The sequence below is a fragment of the Populus trichocarpa genome, chromosome 6 (genome assembly GCF_000002775.5).
Source record: "Populus trichocarpa isolate Nisqually-1 chromosome 6, P.trichocarpa_v4.1, whole genome shotgun sequence".
NCBI lineage: Eukaryota > Viridiplantae > Streptophyta > Magnoliopsida > Malpighiales > Salicaceae > Populus > Populus trichocarpa.
Genome location: NC_037290.2, coordinates 20,588,609 through 20,610,085, shown reverse-complemented (window position 1 = coordinate 20,610,085; position 21,477 = coordinate 20,588,609). Strand labels below are relative to the sequence as shown.

General features: G+C 34.1%; 2 protein-coding genes across 2 annotated transcripts; one reads left to right on the top strand and one right to left on the bottom strand.

Moving 5' to 3' along the window:
• Positions 1–1,120: 1,120 nt before the first annotated feature.
• On the bottom strand, positions 1,121–12,282 carry LOC7455616 (ubiquitin C-terminal hydrolase 12). The gene is made up of 32 exons (XM_024603665.2): positions 12,087–12,282; positions 11,802–11,865; positions 11,510–11,657; positions 11,238–11,395; positions 10,346–10,611; positions 10,029–10,247; positions 9,847–9,955; positions 9,653–9,768; positions 8,947–9,045; positions 8,675–8,784; positions 8,010–8,084; positions 7,707–7,785; positions 7,466–7,612; positions 7,269–7,349; positions 7,037–7,156; positions 6,821–6,943; positions 6,330–6,407; positions 6,149–6,237; positions 5,946–6,054; positions 5,683–5,751; positions 5,494–5,604; positions 5,220–5,275; positions 4,945–5,122; positions 4,749–4,850; positions 4,582–4,653; positions 4,239–4,304; positions 3,963–4,028; positions 2,614–2,700; positions 2,392–2,508; positions 2,147–2,221; positions 1,928–2,014; positions 1,121–1,701 (listed from the first exon to the last, which is right to left on the bottom strand). The coding sequence occupies exons 1-32, from the start codon at positions 12,114–12,116 to the stop codon at positions 1,660–1,662; spliced, it is 3,348 nt and encodes a 1,115-aa protein (XP_024459433.1). The 5' UTR covers positions 12,117–12,282; the 3' UTR covers positions 1,121–1,659.
• Positions 12,283–12,305: 23 nt separating this feature from the next.
• On the top strand, positions 12,306–20,735 carry LOC112325032 (uncharacterized). Its single transcript, XM_052453755.1, has 4 exons — positions 12,306–12,490; positions 18,067–18,106; positions 18,810–19,148; positions 19,299–20,735. The coding sequence occupies exons 1-4, from the start codon at positions 12,306–12,308 to the stop codon at positions 20,733–20,735; spliced, it is 2,001 nt and encodes a 666-aa protein (XP_052309715.1).
• Positions 20,736–21,477: the final 742 nt, after the last annotated feature.

Below are 21,477 nucleotides of genomic sequence, written 5' to 3'. Positions count from 1 at the left end.
AGCTTTAGAATTTTTTCAATTTGATTTTTATAAGATTATCACAATATTTTGACCTGGATCACAGCTTTGGCAAGTTAATTTTATTTTATTTTTTTTAAAAAAAACTCATCCTACAATATTAGGTTAATTAGAAATTGATTTTTTTAATTTATTCTAGTTTTTTTCTAAAGAGTCATCATGATATTATGATCCAACTCGTAAATTTGACTGACTAATCTAAATCTATCTAAAATGTCATCATATCAATATTTCAAAAAAATATATTTTCTAATATAACACCGCATTAATATTTTAAAAAATATCATTTAATATACATTATTAAGTTTAAGATAAATTTTATTTTATTATTAGAAAATAAATTATCAATGGTTGAATATTTTTTTTATAAGAAAAAAAAAACATTTAACACAACTGCGCAAAACGGACAATGATAGTCTTTCTATAAAAGCGATGAGAAACATCCATCCACTCACTCGTCGCTCTCAAAACACAACAAACAAAGCTCTCTCTCTCTCTCTCTCTCTCTAGTTTGGACTCAGGACATGCTAATCCCATGTACGTGTGATTGGCTATCTTGAAAATCTAATCATGAGGAAGGCTAGGTTAATCCATCTTCACTTTTGAAGAATTTGGAAAAACGACATACATCTGGCATCCTGCCCTGATTGCGGCAAAGAAAAAGAAGCATATTGCAACGCAATAACCTTTCCAGCATAAATGAACAACAGATTCTCCTGTTCTGAATTCAACCATATTTTGAAATTCTGTCAACAAACTGCAAGCAAGGCCTAACAGTTAGAGCTGGGGTTCATCCATCCAAGCTAACCCGCCGCTCGATATCATTCTGCATTTGTTGCAGTAACTTGATGAGATCGAACACCACCATAAAATAAGAAAGGATAGCGAGATTCACCGCTTTGAATGTGAGCTCATGACGAGCCACAGCCCACAGGTGACGGAATAAAACGACGTCCCATTACCTCCCAGCGAAAGACCATTATAGTGGTCGGTAAAGACCCACCATAGGGCTCCCCTGTGCCTTGGATAGAGACTTTTAGGAGAGAAAAATTCTCAAGTCTTGACCCATTAAGAGATTTTGCACAGCAGCAAAAGCCTTCCGGAAACAAATGTGAACCAACACTTATATTAATTAACAAAGGTGCTATAAAACCAACCTGAGCTGCACAGCAGACGGTTCTTCTACACCAGCTAAGCTCGGAAATGTAAAGCAACCATTTTACAAGCCCATCCCCCAAGACAAGGAAAAACAAAGAATCAAATGTCAAACTCGGCCAACTATACCCGGTATGCATCCCCCTAGTCAAAATCTTCTTATGTACTGCTAAATTACCCTGGAGCTTTATATAAAGCAAGGAGGTGTCTTCATTAGGAGAAAGGCTAGAAAAGACGGGAGCTCAAGCAGGGCATATCAACAATAACAAAAAAAACTACATAAGGGAGGGGAGACCTTCCACCTTCCCCCGATCACGTCAGAGAGACATATACCCTACAAAACCAATTATCAAATCCTACAGAAATTACTTTAATTCGAGCTTCATTGTCTTCTCCCTTCAATGTACCACTTTTCTCATCCTCTATATTGTAGCATGAGATGTCCTACTCGGCTTTATGTGCAGGTAGAGGGTAATCAGCTCTTCCCTAATTGTATATTTTAACTGGCTTCTCAAATGTGTGGCGGTTCTGCAACATTTTGAGACCAATCAATGAAAACTAACTCCATAGTTTCACAAGACAAACAGAAAAAACTAGGGTAACGCTAACACGGCATATATTGACAAAACTGAATGATTCTAACTTTCATAAGAGTAAGAACTGATCTCAGAGTCCTTGCTAAAATAGTAGTCAATTAAGGAGGCAGTCTTAGCAAACCCATAGATGTAATTGTAGTTGTATGAGTAACACAAACCTGATTAACTGCATAAGACCTTTTAGGAGTATTATCAGGGTGCTCCAAGCCAAGGTACTGCTCCCAAGCGCCATAAACATCTCTTCTCTGAAAGAAAAGGGAAAAATACTAAATGCATATACCATAAAAGAAAAGAGCACCAATAATGTCCAATTTTCTAGGAAATGCTATGAAAAAATGGAAGTTCGCAAGGGAGGAGAAAAAGACTTGTAACAGCACCTGAAAGCGGGTGAACACAACATCAGAATCCTGCAAGTACTCTGGACGACCCAGCGACAGAAATGCAAATTTCCACTGAGAAACCAAACAAGGGGTTAATGAGGAACTGATTCATAATTGAAATATAAACACGTACTGAGGAAAGCAAAAGCTAAACTTTACAATACAATGCATGATAATTGTTACAGTGTCAAGAGGGAGGCTTATGTGATTGTTTCCTTGACCAAACAGTGCAAATAAAATACCTTTGCAAACTCCTCGTCAGGGACCTGCAGTTTCTTTTGTATGCGCATTTTAACTTGAGCTAAAGTTTCACCTTCATGGATGACCAAGAAAAAGGGTTCACCAAAATTCTGTACTTGCTGTTGAGGACACAAATGTAGTAGTATGTAAGAACCTGGAAACCTCTCTATTCCATAACAGCCATTAGATAGAAAGCTTGTGGTTAAAGTATCTATAAACCATACCATTTGATTCTGTCCAGACTCTTTTGTGAAGTGATACACGTGAATCAGGCGATCTTGGGGACCAAGATTTTTTTCTTCCTCAGGGATCTGTTGAATTAGAAAAAGAGAGGGGGCTTCATTATTGATACATGATCTTATGTCTGAAGGAGTGTCCAGGATTGTTAACCAGCTGAAAGTATACATTATACTGCCTGTCCATTGGCCTAGGTTAACAGACATTTGCTAGTTCAGAAGGGTACTCACTAATCATGCCCCAGGCTATTTGCAAAAATTAGCCACTCAATAACCTTCGACCTTCAAATATTCTACTAAATAAGCATTTGATAGATTTATTAACAAAAAATACTTAAGCCACGATAATATATTTCATAATAATCTGGAAGTTAAAAGTTCAACAGAAATTTAAAAAGATCATATTTTTCATTTTAATTAATAAATTTCAAGAGACAGTTTCTAGAAACATATTATGTAAGCATGGGGCACTGATTACTAATTGCCATTTCACACATCCTTGGTGAAATTTTTGGCACGGGCACATGACAATGGTGTATTCTTAATAGAAGCTTACAATTTTATTTGGCAGGTAAGTGCACGTTTTGCCACTATACTCATGTTTTTTTATGGTTCTTGCTCATGTACTTTTTTTACAGATTCTACCCCTTGTACTTTCGTTAAGGAATATGTGCCCTTCCATCCAACTCTGTTAGTTTGTGTGCCACAAGTCTATTCACTGAACCATAATAAATTGACAGGTAGAAATTAAGAAAAGAGATCAGAAAAAGTAAAAACAAAAAAAACAAAAACAAATCTGAACCCAATATGTAAACTTGACGAGAGTTATTAACAAATAGGTAAAAAATCAGGTTTGGATTTTTTTCCAAAGCTTTTTTCTTAATTTCCACGCATCAAATTATTGTGGTTCAATGAATCAAAACTTGACATGTGTCACACAAATTAACAGAGTTGAATGGGAAGGGCACATACCTTAACAGGAATATAGATAAAAGGGCAGAATCCACACAAAAAAATATATAAAAGGGAAAAAACTTAAGAAAAATTTAAGTACAATGGCAAAACATCCCATTCACCCTTTATTTGGTACACACCTGTAGTAGTTCATATTAGTACACTCTCAAAACCATTACACACTCCACACCCACAGGCATACATGCTTTTACACATTCATGCCCTATGCCCTCACATTTTAGGGTCAAGTCCAACTTCATCCACGGCTTAACCATGATGCTTCATTTACAAAATCATAGAAGAAAGGTAGTAGAGACTATAGAGGCAGACACATTCAAGATATTTCCTAGAAAAGAAAGGGAGAAAAGGAGAAAAGGACTTGCCTCCTCTGCCCGTAATGTCCAATACTGATCATTTATATTCTCGATTTTTTCATTGGGTGGAAAGATCTGCAATGACAAGATGGCAAAATGATGTTGCAGGAAATCCAATCATTAGATTAAAAAGACTGAAACTCATGGATCAGGTTTCACAGAACAACACATTGTCCAGCACATTATCATCACTATTTAACCTAGAAGGATATTTATTATTTGGCAGCAAACAAAACTTCGGTGTTTAAGTCAATATCTTATTTGCTAACCAAAACCAGTGAGTACCTTATAAATCTTGTGATAGAAAACTTCAAGCAGTCGAAGTTCAGCATTTGGGTGAGACAATTCTACCTGTTTCAGTATGAACCAAGCATTAACAAATTCATCATGTGCAAGGAAAAGTAAATATACTATGAGAAGTTAAAATAACACAATAAAGAAGTACAGAAATGTAAAAGCCATGCCTCAAAGAAAAAGATTAAGAAGAAAATAGCTACAAAACCACTATCTAAGAGGAAAATCAGTTTTTCGTCTTGGGTATTATAAATCACTGTCCAGATCAAGCAGGCACATATAAAATATGCTTTTCATAACTACAGCTAAGAGGTTAGAATTTAAAATTTCTCACCTTCGTTTTAAGTTCATTAATCACATCTCCCACGGTGCTTTGTTTAGGCAATCTAATGTTATGAATTACCACCTAAAAACAATTGCAATAAGATTAGAAGAAAGACACTTGAGGATGATCGATAAGATAAGGCATGACAGTAAGATAGTCAAAGATTTCACACTTACTTCGTCTTTAATAGCATGATGGAAAGCAACTTTCAAATTTTTTAGACCTTGCAATTCTGGAAGAGGAATATCCAGAACTTCGTAATACAAGATATCAGAAGTCTAGAGAAATAAGGGGAAAAAAGAAATTATTAGCCACATTATATAATTTCATTAACAGTATAAAGACCAAGACTTCAACCCATGTAACAGATACCTGATTGTAGTGAACTAACATATCTGATAGATGCTCCACTCCTCGATATTTAATTGGTTGCGGCTTAGGCTGCTGAGAGTAGCAGTTGTGGGATGTCAACCTGATTTTGGATGGATCATCCAGGCCAATTTGGCGGGCCACTCTTTCGACAACATCATCATAAGTATGTACCTTCGACCTATAAACACATCAAGAGTAGATTATGAGTGTCTATATGACAGCACCAGAGACTTCTCAACTGAGCATAAAACATTACTTGGGATATGTGTACTTACAACTCTAGACAAAAATCATCCTCCTTCGGCTTTTCCAGAGATCGGAAATGAACTATCTACAAAGAATCAAACAGAAAAAGAATTGAGTTTATAATTGACAAATCAGGAGAAAGCTTTAATGAAATTGAATTACTCTATATAATCTAACTAGGGAATAAAAACTAGGGAACATAAAAGGCGCCACTCTTGAGCCTAATCTCTGCCACTATCTCTATATTTCAACCATAAAAAGAAAGTAAGATGCCTGGAAAATCTCATTTCAAGAAAAAAGTACCTGTCGATTGTGCACATATTCCAAATATGAAGGCACATCTGGATATCGACATTCTTCTTCCTTTTCAAGAGGAGGAGATTTCTGAAAGCATATTATGTCCCCATCTTCGATCTGTGAATAAAGTAGCAAAATGTCAGTTGCCAATCTGATAATCTGATAACATTCCAGCATCAGTAAAGAAGCACATACCTGACTTATTCGAAATGAGGCCCTATTATCAAGATGTTCACACATGACACAAGGCTCGAACTTGATTTCCTGAAAAGCACACATTAAATAAAATCCTTCTGCTAAGAAGACAATATCTGCTAATGAATATTGAATTAACTTGCGCCCTAGGTTTGGTGGTATGGTGAAGTCACCTTTCTTGACTGACTAATTATGGTAGCCAACTATAATAGAAGACAAGTATATAGTTGGTACAAGATTAAGCATACTCGATAGAGACAAACCTCATAAAGTTCAATCTCTTCATCGGGTGGAAAGCCAGCCATTTGATTGAGCTTTGCTAGAATTTCTATTGGCTTGCCAGAACTCTTCACGAAAAGCCTACCAACATATCTGGAATCATGGAATAAGTTGTAGTGTCAGAGAGCATCAGCTATGCAATGAACGAAAATAGGACAGCAAAACAAGTGAAAAGATTATTATGTACCGCAATTCTTGTTTTTCAGGGTCATAAAGCTTGAAGAAAAGCAGAATATCTTCTTTAGTTTTTTCAGGTGGCGCAATGGGACGTAAATCCTGAGATGTTGCAACACTCAGTAGAAGAATAATATTTCTGGACAGGAATACAAGTGCAGATATTAAATTTCATCATTGCTTAGAAAGGGTACCAGTCCAAGCTCGATTTCCAAGAACAATTTTAATTCAGCATTATGCGTCTTATTTGACACCTCTCTCAGCTGTCCAACCTACAACCACAAAATGGCTATCATCAAAATTAGATTACACAATAATCTCCAAAAAACATTTTAAGGCGCCGCAGTGCAAGTTAAATAAGCACTTCAATGTGATCAAAGCAATAGTATCATTCCATAGTCATGGTCACAAAGTTTCAATGCTGGCAGTCACAAAATGAAGGCCAGATACTGGGATTGCCAACCCAAAAGTGTGTACTATGAAAGCACATGGTCATAGCTGGCAAAAGCTAAAGAAGGCATCCCAGATCACCATGTCTAAACAATTCCCGAAACCTTATCCCATGTCTGTTCTTACTTGGAGCATAAATAATCATCCAAATGTAATAGAGATACAAGTCACTCAACCACTACGCTATCACAACTCATAAAAATTAATTTTGAACGAGAAAATAAGTGGTAGTTACTGATTGTGCTTCTTCCTGGGGTGTCAATGATCGATTTGGCCTATATGTGTGGTTTTGGCGCTTTGCCCATATCCAAAATCGCTGAAATTGTACTGGTATACCAAACTCTTTAGCAACCTCCTCCTGTAATCCAGCTCAACATTAGACATTGAAAACTATGGACTATCTCATCATTTACAATGTCAAAATGCTTATCAATTTACACCCATTTAGTACCTTAAAAAGACTAAACTGCATCTGTTTCTGAATCCGGAAGTTATGGACTTTGTCATGATCCACAAGGTCAAAATAAATATCCTTTCCAATTTGCTCTTTAAGGTCCTCATCTCGTGCGACCTATATGCAGTAATAAATTGCTTTATTTATGACTTACAAGCATCCCTTGAGATAGATTCTAGTCATCACTAAAAATATACTATCATAAAAATTAAAGTTGAGAAATAAAAACCTTTATAATTGTGTAAAGGTGAGCTTGTGCTTTATATCTTCTCTTGTCTTCTTTTTCTTCTTGTTCTTTCTTCAGCCTTATCTGGAATGAGATGTTGAATGAATCCATGATCAGTCTTCATTGCCATGTGGACTCTCAGATAACATAACTAAATTTGCAGAACTTCTTGCAATGATGAGTAAAGCAAAGAAGTTTACCCTCAAGTGTTCAGCAATATCTTTCTCATCGACATTACAAATTATCTTGTCCTTGTCACTTTCCCGTATATACACAAGCATGTATGCATTTGAGTATTTTGTGAATTTAAATGGAGTATTGTTAAAGCCAGGATTGGTCTGAGGTAGCTGTTAGACATAGCAGAACAAGAGCACAAATTCAGTTCACCATCAATCATGTGTGCCACTGACAGCATTTACAGAAATGTTTGAGAACCATTACCTCTTCCTCACCACCATACTGTTCTTCTAATGCCCTCTTCATATCTTCTTTTGTCACCCGTTCATCATCAAATTTGAACCTAAAACAAGAAAACCAAGTATATTATGGTGTGAAAAACAGATGAGTTCTCAGCAAAAGTATAACCATTCAGTCACAGGTAAAATGTTATGGCGCAGACTAAGGAGACTACTATACTCATATATGAGCATAAGTTGTTAAAGGTTTCTTTTTCCTAACATTGATGTTATCACGTTCGACCGCATTATGTGTGTGCATGAGCAAGCACAAGGTATACAAACATACCACTGATCAGAGAGGGTTGGCCTGATAAAAGCATAATAATGTCCACCATGCACCCCTCCGCTATGAACCAAAACGCTGCAAGGGAAAACAAGAATATATTGGAGATGTCAGCATTTTAACAAACTTATTCCTAAAACCAAACATAATTACCAAGCTACACAGAAATATGTACGATTTATATTACGTGCTTGCAGTTCATGTTTCTCCAACATGTCTATCTTTTATCCACACAAGCTCATAGAGTTGTCTTTCATTCCTAGAGGCTACTCAAGCAAGTCATGCACGTCACATGCTGCTATTGCATTACAGCAACGATTATTTATGCAGAGATAAGGGGGGTTACAGGAGATCAACAATCCCATGAAAATGGTTCAAACAGTGCAGCAACTCAACATTTCTTTTTGTTTGAAACTTGTAGTGGTTTCCGATAGTGATGATTATAATATTAGTTTAAATATATAAAAAGTTAAAATTTTTGTTTTACTTTACAAACTATGCAGCCTTGGGAAGCAAGAAAGACCAGTTCCAGTCAGCTAAATGCAGTCATATCAAGCACGAAAAAAATCCATGAATCAAGATGGTGAAGGAGCTTATCAGGTTTATGATAAAATTTATTGCAATACAATGTTCAGATCTAGGAAGTAAAAGCACCACATGACAGTTACCTGTGAAGTGTGTATAGATTGCGAACACTCCTGTCTGCATCAGGTGATAAATATTTCCCATTCTCCCTATCCAGGTCAAGTTGAAGAGGAAATTCATAGCGATCATTAATCTACAAAAGCAAAAATCAATAAGTAGAAACAAACATATTTTGGCTTAAGTAGCAATTTGTCCATCAATCAATCCACTAGTTATTAAAATATTCCAGCTCATAACAACACAGCACAATCCCATGATAACATATCTAGCATTGAAACCAGTTACAAATACTGACCTTCACCATGGTGTCACGCATAAAATCATATTCAAAACGCTTTAATTGGAGTTGAAGAACAGGGGGGAAGTCAATAAACAAGACACCCTTCTTTGCATCCTGAAACAAATACAAGTTCAAGAACATGCCATGAGAAGAATAGTCGTAGGAGATGATCTAAAATAAAGGGTTTTAGTAGAAAAGAATCATGGAGTACAACAAAAAAGCATGTTCATAGCCCATATTCCAACAGAATGGTCTCATTGTAACTGACATAGTTTAGAAAGAAGCTGGGATAAAGTTCACCACTTCTATGGGGAACTCCTCAAACTACCTAAAATATATTATACAGGGGTCTGACCAGGATCCACACAATTTGACTAGGAATTCAGGAACCATCTCTCTTTTGATGACACCAATAGAACATGCAGCTCATTTTCAGATATGAAACCATACATTTCAGCATAGTTATGATACGACAAAAAAAATTCCACCAGATATGATGAATGCTCAGGACTTGGAACAAATAATTGGTCTTCAGGCATTTCACAAAAGCCTTAAAAATGAGCTCCTTTTTTTAAAAGGCACCCTGAGATGCTATGTAGCACTGGCTTCCATATTTTGATGTGTATGAGCGTGATGCAAGAGTTGTGTGAGCTGGTGTATATATTTCATGCTGGCTTAAACCAATCTCATAATCTGGCTCTATTCACTATCTTTAACTGACCTGCAAACCATGTTCTTCAGCATGGTATTTGTTATCACCCTCAAGCCGTTCAACTTCCACATATTTGTCAAAAGAAGCATAAACATCTCGACAACCTTTCACATCAAGCTGGAGATCTGCCATGTAATGCCCACACATCAGTGCCTTAGGTGAACATCATTACACATAATATTTAAATGCTGACCAAATAGTACCGTAAAATGACTCCTTCCTTGTAGATTTGTAGTCCACATTGATGCACTCAATGTAGTTCATATGGTGACCCTCAAACAACTGCTGTATAGTCCCCTCCACAACAGTCCCCTGGACCAGCAGAAAAGAAGTTGGAAACTTAACTTAATGAAAACATGTCTCAAAACTGTTGGACGTTCAATACCTTCATTTTATCCTCTAGCTTCTCACATAGGACTCTGTTGAGTTCTTGCACATCATGTTGCATGAAGGAATCATATGTATCCCAGCCAAAAGATTTGGTCAGTTCCTTTGTTGCAACACTGGTATCATTATATTGAAGCTTATAGAATAAACTCTGCAGGGCCAATGGAATGCTTCCTGTAGGCATGTCATTCTCAGTTGTTGGCATGTGGTACACAGCCTGAAAAAAATATATATATTTCAGAATGAGGCAATTCCATTTCAACAATGTGTTAACACAAGTCAAGAAGAGCTTAGAAAAACTGAGAATGTGCTAACCTTTCGGAAGTAAGGAATATGGTACTGAGTCTGTAGGAGAGAGTTCATGTAACATGTTGCTCCCTGGTTCTTCAGTCCTACATAGCCTGTCTCCTTCTTCGAGTCATAGGACCAATAATCTAGAAGCTTACGGACAGCAACTTCAGCTTCAATAACAACTGTATCGTTCACTAGATATCCTCTACTTGGATCATAAAGTTCACTCAGAGGCATGAAAGATGTAAAACCCCAGTCACTCTCTCTTGCGTTGAACTGATGTTGTGTGTCTGCAAATGTTTATTTTTAAAAGAGAACAGAGTATATATGGAGTTACTTTGACTGCTTTTAAAGATCACAATATATGGAGTTACCATGCTAGCATGTTTAAGAACAAAAACGAGATATTGCTACATACAGCAAAGAAAAAACAACAAAGTTACCAAACAGCACAAACCCTCAAAGGACAAGATAGTCAAGTAATTGATCATATTATTGGCAAATGGTCAAGGTTTCCAAACTCTGTTGGTGGTTTATTGTGGCGTTCATACTAGAGCTTGTGTAAGCAGAATTCTAACCTTGTGCATATAGGGCACCACATTGGTGCACTCACTTTTCTTTCAATACACTTGTGAAATAAACAATCATTGGCAATATGTCTTCAAAGTCATAAGATTATAAAATAGGCAAATATTGATAATATATCTATAAAGGTCATAAAAGATAACAAATTGCCAATCAATTATTGATTAGAATGAACATGTGCTCAACAGGAAATATGATAATGTGCTCAAGCAAGCAATCCACGTGACAATTCAATAACAAATCGATCCAAACAAAATTTATTAATAAATTAAGAACAACAAAAGTTACATTAACGAAAAGTGCCATTAAATCGTAACATCAAAGAAGATACCCTTTCTAATTGAGTACTTGTTATGAATTTGATTGACCACGGCCAAGCTGAATTGCGCATATCTACTCCATCCATATGGCAAAGTCGTAGAATCAGCAACATCCAAATACATCGACAAGTGGTCCACATTGTTTCCTTTAGGGAAGATCAGTACTCGCCTGTTAAAAACATACCAAATGAGATTAACCACAACCGATCCACACACTACAAATTGCAACTCGAAAAAAATTCCAACTGATCAAACAGATAGACTTCACGGTTTATCCACCTACCATTTGTAACTGCCAACAATAAATACATCGGAATAATGCTTCTTTGTGTTCAACCTAGTAAAATTCTCAATAGTCCACGTAAATTTCATGGACGGGGGATCCTCCACTGGCTGATTTTCCACCGTACTAGTTTGCTCCACTTGTGCCACTACCACCACATCAAAAAAACAACAATCACCACACAAATTACCAAACCCTAACAAATCAATCGATATAATACAGTCTAGCAGAAGATCCGTTCGATCACACCATACGAATTAGAAAAAAAAAAAAACAGATTGAACTCTCCAACCTTCTATTGGTTGTGGGCCTTCAACTAAATCTGAATGCGGCACGAGCATCTCCTCGTCTTCTTGCTTTAAATTCAAAAGAAAAAAACACAATCAATAAACCCTAGCTTTGATTAAACTAAATCAAAACATACAAAAATCAAACTCAGTTTCAATTCCAATTCAGAAAACTCTCGATTTTACATTAATCAGAAACAGTAAAAGATCCAAGAACTAAACATTAAAAATAAATGCAAAATATAAAAATTGAATGGCATGCGAGAGAGAATGAGATAGGAAGAGAATACATCCAACGGTGAAGGAGTCATCATAGTCATGGGTGGATATGGACCGTACGATCGAGCGAATCAGAGAAGCGAGAATGAAATCGAGAGGAGACAATGAGAAGAAGAAGCGAAAGCGGGATTTTTCTGAGTGTAGCCAGATGAGACACTCGCAAAGGCAGTGGCTAGAGAGAGAAAGAGCAGAACGGGCCTTGTTGGTGCTTGAAGGCTATTTATGTGATTATGGGAAACAAGCCGGGGTATTGTGGGAAAGAGAGGAGTGTTATTGTGGCTGGCGTGGAGACATGGAGAAGAGAAACCAATGGCGGTGTGACACGTGGAGAGATGAGTGAAGTGATGTACGGACTTGTTAACGTGCCAGTTTTGATCCGAGGGGTCACGTGCGTTTGGAGTGTTGGTGACAGCAGGTAACAATTATTTTTTAAAATATTTTTAATATTATATCATCAAAACAATAAAAAATTATAAAAAATTATTTAAAAAAAATATTTTTTTAAACACAAAAACAAATATCCTATTCATTTCATACCGACTGCTTCTTTTATTGTTTCTTTTTATAGTTGTTGCTGCTTGATTAATTAATTAATCAATCAATACCTTTTTTCTAAATAAAAAATAAATAAACGCAAACTCGAACTTGAGTTTAATTGGAAAAAAAATATTCTTTCTTTTATGGTTTTTTATCACAATTTATATCATAAAACCAGAGAATTTTATAATGTAAAAGCGGATGGTAGATCACAATCCGATCACATCATGAATTGTAATTCTTTGTCAAGATTCACTTTGTTTGAAAAATATGATAAGGTAATTAATGTATATATTTTTTATTGAATGACGGATTTTACGATATGTACTTATTCCTGGAATAGATGTTGAAGAGAGGGGATTATTGATAGCGGTTTATATTATAGTTTTTTTTATTTTTTAAAATTTATTTTTAATATTAGTATATTGAAACTATCCAAAATTATAAAAAAAAATTTAAAATAAAAATATTTTTTAAACATAAAAATATACACAGTATAAAATTTCAATTGGTTTTTTCACCGTTAATTGTGAGGCAAAATGAATTAAAATGTATTTGTCTATGATGTGGAGTTGAGTCTTATTTTTTGGGTTACGGATGCTGAGAGTTAAATCACTGCCACATGATATTTATCTGGTACCGGCACAAGTTAAGGGAGTATTTTTGTGTAGGTAGTCATGTAGACAATAATTCTTCGGATGATTGAATCAGCCGGAGATATTTTTTTAAAATTTACATATTTTTTAAAAAATTAAAAAAAAATAAAATAATTTTAAAAATATTTAGTGAAATAACATACTTTCATCTTATCGTGCTTTAAAAACATAATATTTACTAAAAATCGTTATTTTTAAGTGCGAAAAGATAATTTTTACGTTTCAAAATAGTGATATTTAGTAAATACTACGCTTCGGACGACAAGGTAAAAATCAAATTATCTAATCGGTCGATTGGTCCATCCAGTTATATGAACCGATCGACCGATTCCCACAAAAACTATAATTTCAATAACTTTTTATTCCAAATATATATTTATGAGTCAAAATATACATCTTTATCCAACTTGTAGATTAAAAAAGACTTTATATTTAAAAAATCTCGCCCTAGAGCCCTGGTTTTGATATTTTTGAAAATTTTGTGATTTTTCCTATGAACCGGTTGAATGGTATAATGAACCGGGTGACCGATTATGTATCATCCTCCAATAAAAAAAAATTACTTACTTGTAATCATACTTAATGTCTTATGAAATATTATAACTTTAGAGTGAATCTTTGTTTTATATACATATACATTCTACTAAGAAATTTTGATTAAAAAATCTATTAAAATTTCAGCAGAATTTTTTTTATACTATGAGATCCTAAGTTATTGACTAGAGCCTGTTACACTTCAATATTTAACCAATCCATATCTCATTTATTGTCCACTCATCCTAAACTTATCACATTACAACTCAGCCACATTATAGCCATCACATGTCATTATGGTTCACTACATATATAAACTATCAATATAAAATATATGAATCTTTAAAAACAAATTTAAGAAGTATAATTATGCATGAATTATTTCGGATACAATAAAAAAAACTAACACAACATCATAAGTTTACATATTTAAATTAAATTCAAAATTATATAAACATCGGACAATTTAATATTTAATTACAAATCTCAATACACTACAAAAACAATGATTTAATATAAGTTGAATTTCATTTTTGCTACTAGAAAGATATACATTTCTTGCCTAAAACTCTTCTTCTTTTATCTTCTTACCCTATTTTTCTTTTTATTTACTATTTATCTCATTACACCATAGTTTTTATTATATTATTATTTATTTATTTTTCTTGAGATTTACATGTTAGCCCTAAATTTAATTAAATATCACGATTCCCAACCTTTTAAAATAATATGTTATTTCAATAAAAAATTTCGCTTTTATATCATTTCACCTTTTATTTGCATTTTACTGCCTGATTTATCCAAGCAAGAGGTCCAGATAAGGATTTTTCCCCTTCTTCTGAGATTCATCTATAAGTTTAATGACTTTTGAATTTCACCATAAAAATAATTATTCCCATCTCTAAATTCTATTCATTCTAAACTTAAAAATATGTTAACCATCTAGGTGGTGGCCCAGTGGTAAGAGTTTGGGACCAAGAAGTTTGCTCCCTCTGTGGTCTCAGGTTCGAGCCCTGTGGTTGCTCATATGATGGTCACTGGAAGCTTACATGGTCATTAATTTTAGGGTCTGTGGGATTAGTCGAGGTGCGCGCAAACTGACCCGGACACCCACATTAAACTAAAAAAAAAAAAATTACACGCACGGTCCACCGTCTTCTAGCTATTTTGAACTTGAAATATGTAAAAAAAAATCTTGTTGATAAAGATGAGAGATTATTATTAGAAGAGATCCGTGAGAAAGCATAAAAGTCTACCAGTTGAATTTTCAGCATCCTTGAATAGCAAGACAAGAATACCGTTTATACCAAGTAATTAAGAATTGAAAGTGAGTTTCCGGTTGTATTTTAAATTATTTTTTTATTAAAAATATTTTAAAATAATATTTTTTTTATTTTTTTAAATTATTTTTTACATCAGCACATCAAAATATCTGAAAATACTTAAAAAATATTAATTTAAAATAAAAAAAATAAAATTTTTTCAACAATATTTTTAAAACATAAAAACAAACAAGCCGGAAGAGTCCGAAAAACAATTAGCAACAGCATCTGACTCTCACTTGTCAATGCTAGTTGTAGGAAAGAAAGATGCAGGGATAACTATCCATAAATAAAGACATACGTATGACATTAAAATTTGGTAATTAATTTAACTGGTTGGCTAGGCACGTCACTGCTGATGCCATTTGAACGGTTTGGAATCACGTTTCTTATAGATTTGAAAATATATTTTTATTTAAAATTATTTTTTATATTGTTAGATTGTTTTAATGAGGCAATATTAAAAATAATTTAAAAAAATAAAATAAAATATTTTTTTTAATATTTTTTTTTAAAAATATTTTAAAATGCTACAAATCGTATATTGTTATTTTCTGGAATTGATATAAAGATTGTGATGTTTAAAGGGTAAAAATACAGAGAAGATTATTGCTAGCGAAAACGCCGTGGCCGTCTTCTAGCCCTCTATTTTTTTTTCCCCATTAAAGAACCATTTCAGCTATCCGTCTTCGTGGCAGCCAACTAAATACAGAAACTCTTGACGAGAAGACATTTAGTTTTAGTCAACTCTTTGTCCTCTTACATTTTCATATTCATATTCAGTTTTTTCTTTTTAAATCCCTAAACTTTTTATTATTTTATACTTTGGTCACCTGACTTTTTATCTCTTTAATTTAGTCCTTTGAAATTTTGTTATGGCCCGGTATCTCTTTCGACTTCATTTCTCTCACTTACCTTATGTGCTGCAAAGTATTCCCATGTTAATTAACGGTATATTTTACGAAATAAAGTTTTATATTATTGTTATAAAACTAATTGAGAGATGAAGGATAAAGTTAACATAAAAGTAAGAAACAAACACTTTTTCCATAAAAAACGTAAAAAACTTTCATTTGGTCTCTCAAGTTTCAATTTTTCAAACAACCCAATATTAAAGAGTGAAACTAAAATAAAAAAACAACAAAAAAAAAAAAAAGGCAAACCAGATTAACTCGCTAACCCCTCAATCATGAGTATGAGATTAAGAAAGCCTCATAGAAAGGAAATCAAAAAAATAAAATCATGAAGATCAATTCTCAATTAGTAAGGATAAAATTAAAATAACAAATCAATTTTTTAAAAATCAAATGTTAAAAGATGTTATCTAATAACGAAGAAAAAACTAAATGAAGACACGGTAACCTTATAAAAAGTAAAATGAAAAAAAAATCAAAGCTCAATATCTAACAAACAAAATATTCAATATTGAATGATGGAATTAAAGAAAAAAATATAATTAAAAAAGATTGAAAATACTCGACCAGAGTCCATTCGGGTTAACATGCAAAACATGTGACCTGGTTATGATATCAGGATAATCTCGTCAGAATAAATTAAATAAAACTATAAAGCTTAATTATCAAACAATCTAATGTTTGAATGATGAAATTGAAAAAAACATGAACTTAAAAAAAAAAAAAACAAGCAAACTTGGGGTGAATCCCCGAAACCAGAATTAATTTTTTAAATTTATAACCCGTGAAATCCTAAATTTTTGTTTAATCAGGAAGCTTGTTTTGAATTACTTTAATATTGAAGGATAAAATTAGAAAAAAAATATCAATTCAAAAAAATTACTAAGATATAAAACAACAATCTAAATCATAAGGATAAAATCTAATAGAAAATAAAAATGAAGAAGGATAAAAAAAGATAATTTTACTTTTAATAACTAGCTTTATTAATTTTTTTGAGTTGGACACAAATATTATTTCACTGTGTTGAATTTATAGCTATACGTGTCTTGATACATAGTCAAATGTTGATAGATATTAAATGTTTTTTAACGGCTTGGTCCTAAACTCTTTTATTTTCTTCATGTTACAGTACCCGGCCGCAGTTTAAGAAAGAAGAGAAAAGGTCATTAAACAAGCGTAGGGGAGAACTCTCAAGCGGATGAATTTTGGTAGCCTATGACTTTTTATCTATGGATTCTTATACAAGGAATGAGCTTCAAACATTAATTGTGCTTGAAAGGTAAATTAAGGCTCAATTTTTTTTTTAATTTGATTTGATTTTAAGTTTAAAACTGCTCTAAAATATTATCCTTTTAATATTTATTTTTATAAAAAAATATTAAATATTTAACATTGTTTTTAATTTTATTTTTAAAAAAAATATCAAATTAAATTTTGTCAATTGACATCTAGTTTACTTAATCACCAAGTTTACTTATGAGTCACCACACCAGGTTGACTCAATAATATTGCAAAATAAGAGTTTATCGTGGCTGCGCTCGGGCATTGACAGCAGTGTTTTAAGACCCGGACCGGCCCGGCGGGTCGACTCGGGACCCGGGCCTGGGACCGGTCCGGGTGGAGGCAAAAACCCGCTCGGGAGTTGGCCCGGTGAAACCCGGTCGACCCGGTCAAACCCGGCTGAGACCCGGTCTATTTTTTTTAGACTGATTGATGTTAAACGACGTCGTTTTGGCCTTTGTTTTAAAGGCCAAAACGACGAAGAACAATGAAGCAGAATTGGGCATTTTGATTACAAACTACAGAGCAAACCTAATTAACAAACACATCAATTTCAATCGATGAGCTGAGGAGCAGAGGAGAGCAAAAGACCGAAGACGTCTTGATCATTGTTGTTTCACTGCGAAAAAGGTTAGTTTCTTGTTTCTATTCACAAATCTTCTTCTTTCACTCTCTCTTTTCTTTATTCTTGGCCGTGTTTTGAACTTGCAGTTCTGGGCATCATTTTGCTGTTCGTTGATTCAGTCTCATTGATTCAGTTGCAGCCCAGTCATCTCAACCTCAGGTATGTTTCTCTGTTCTTTCTTTTCTGCAGCGTAATAACTTCCTCTACTATTAGGAAGTGTTGAAAATGGATGAGGAAACTAGGATAGGGGTTCAGTGCATTTGCTTTTGGAACTGTTATAGCCATAGTTTGAAACTATTTTGTTCTAAGAACTGTTATAGCCAGAGATTGAAATTGTTGTAAGAATTATTGATTATGGTTAAAATATTTTGGCTAGTAATTGTTGGTGTGTTTGTTCGTTCTGCCTTTGCTTCTGCTAAATTCCATGCATCTACCAGCCAGTGCATGGATAGGGGTTGGTGATTGAATTGTTGTTTTGATTAATCTGTCTTTGTTCATGAACGAAAGCAAACGTGTGATGGATAACTAGATAATTAACCATAAATGATGAATTGCTAAATCTGTCTTCTGCTAAATCATGAATTGCTATGATTTTGTTTTTTGTTTTTCCTTTTGGGCAACAACGTGTGATTTAAATATAGATGGCGCCCTCCCTCCTCTTGAATTTGCCTTTTCTTGTCCAAACGGGAGAGAATATTAGTTGTGTACTAATAACATGAAAGAATTGGGAGATTTTATCGGCATCATTGCCTCTCCTTTCCTAGTATATTTATATACTAAATTCTCCCAATTCTATAATTTAATTAATGGATTGCAAAGTGATTTGGCTTGAAATTATATTCCCTCTTGTAAATTATGTTAGGTTCTGAAAATGTCTTCACATGATGGTAGTACTCCAAGTAGTGATCCTTCAACGGCCCAATCATCTCAACCTTCAATTTCCATGTCAAGTGGTAGTAGAGGAAGAACAGATTTGGCATGGGGTCATTGTAGAGAAGCTCCTGAACTTAGTGTTGGGTGTAAAAAAACAAAATTAGTTTGTTTATATTGTGCTAAAGTATTTGCGGGTGGTGGCATTAATCGATTTAAGCAACATTTAGCTGGAGCTAAAGGAGAAGTTGAACAATGTCGTAAATGTCCTCCTGATGTTCGACATCAAATGCTTTTGAATCTTAAAGGAAATGCTGAAACAAAAAAAAGAGTTAGAGAAATGCAAGCAGAATTCAATCCATTTAATGCACGACAAAGGGAGTATGAAGAGATGATGATTAGGCAATTAGAAGATGATGATGATGGTGATGATGAGGATGATGAGGATGTCAGTAATAAAAAACATATGTTACCACCGAAGGTTGCAAAAAAGAAAAAGATTCAAAGCACCAGCACTGTAAAACAATCGACTACAAGTTGTGGAAAGCAGAAGAAATCTGCAATATTAGGGACATATTTCATGCCGAGAACAACTCCTGGTGCTCAAAAGTCTATTCAGAATTGTTGGCAAAGGAAGGAAGCAGTTGAACGGTGTGATCTTGCTTTAACGAAGTGGATGATTGATGCATGTGTGCCATTTAATGCTGTTAATTCTGTGTATTATCAGCATGTCATAGATGCTGTAACAGCCATGGGTCCTGGTTATAAAGGACCAAACTTGAATGCTATTCGTGGTTATTACTTGGCAAAAGCGGTTGATGAAGTCAAGATTTATGTTGAGACTTATCGAGAGATTTGGAAGAAGATTGGTTGCACATTAATGACTGATGGATGGACAGATCAGAAGAGGAGGACTTTAATTAACTTCTTAGTATATTGTCCTAAAGGAACAATTTTTTTGAAAACCGTGGATGTATCAGATGTCTCAAAGACTGCTAGATTGTTGTATCAGTTGTTTAGAGAGGTTGTTTTGTATGTTGGGGTAGAAAACATTGTGCATATGGTGACTGATAATGCTGCAAATTATGTTGCTGCTGGCAAGTTATTGATGGAAGAATTTCCTTCAATATTTTGGTCTCCTTGTGCTGCTCATTGCATCAACCTCATACTCCAGGACATTGGTAAATTGCAGTCGGTTTGTTGTGTTGTTGAGCATGCTTCTGGTATCACAAAGTACATTTATAATCATTGTTATCCATTGTATTTGATGAGGAAGTTCACTGGAGGAAAAGAAATACTTTGTCCTGCTCCTACTCGTTTTGCTACCAATTTCATTGTATTGCAAAGCATTTTAGCTCATAAAGATGAGTTGAGAGCTATGGTGACATCTAGGGAATGGGTCTCATCTGCTTATGCTAAATATAACAAAGGAAAAAAGTTTGTTGAGAGTGTGCTAGACTCTCTGTTTTGGGAAGAATGTGCAATAATTGTGCGAATGAGTGAGCCTTTAATTCGAGTTCTACGAATAGTTGATGGTGATGATAGACCTTCGATGAGATATTTGTATGATGCTATTCATCATGCAAAAGAAGAAATGATGAGGAGATTTCAAAAGAGAAAGGCTAGAGTGAAACCTTTCATAGACATTATCAGTAATCGGTGGGATGGACAATTTTATAGACATCTTTATGCAGCGGCATTTTGGTTGAATCCTCGATTTCAATATGATGCAAATATAATGGATAAACATATGAGCACCATTTCTGGACTTCTAGATGTTCTTGAGAAGTATGCACATGGAAATCTACCATTGCAAAGTAAGATTACAAGTGAGATGAAGTTGTTTAGGAATGCTGAACATGACTTTGGTCGAGTGTCCGAAATAAATAATTGCACCCTTATGCCTCCAGGTATATAATTTTTATATTTAAAAATATTATTTGACATAGTCTCCTTTTACTTATTATTTTTTTATATAGATGAATGGTGGATGACATATGGAACCAGCGCTCCAAATCTACAACAGTTGACTATACGAGTGTTAAGTCAAACTTGTAGTTCTTCGGGATGTGAGAGAAATTGGAGTATGTTTGAACATATTCATTCCAAGAAGAGAAATAGATTGGAGCACCAAAGGCTTAATGACCTTGTTTACGTCCACTGCAATCTAAGATTGAAACAAAAGTATTTTTCTTTTCTCTAATTCCTTAAATATTATTTTATCTTGTTTAGTAATATTATTAATACTTATATTGTGTTTATCTTCACTTTTAATATATAGGAATTATTGGAAAGGACGAAATTATGATCCAATTAATGTTGAGACAATTTGTGACATTGAAAATTGGGTAGTTGAAGATGACCCGTCAATCTTGACAGCTGAAGAAGCAGAGAGTTTTCACCAAGCTCTATCAACTATGACCATGCAAGATACTTTAGATGATGATAATTAATGATTGATTATTTAGTGATAAATATTATTTAAAATAAAATTTTGTTTAACATATAATATTTATTTATTAATTGTGTTTGAAATGTAGATGTCATAAATGTTAATGATATTGAAGATGATTGTGACGATGAAGTTTCAAAGGAGCATGCAGATGATTTATTAGGTGTTGACGAGATTGGCTCAATTCCATCGACATTTGATCCAAATT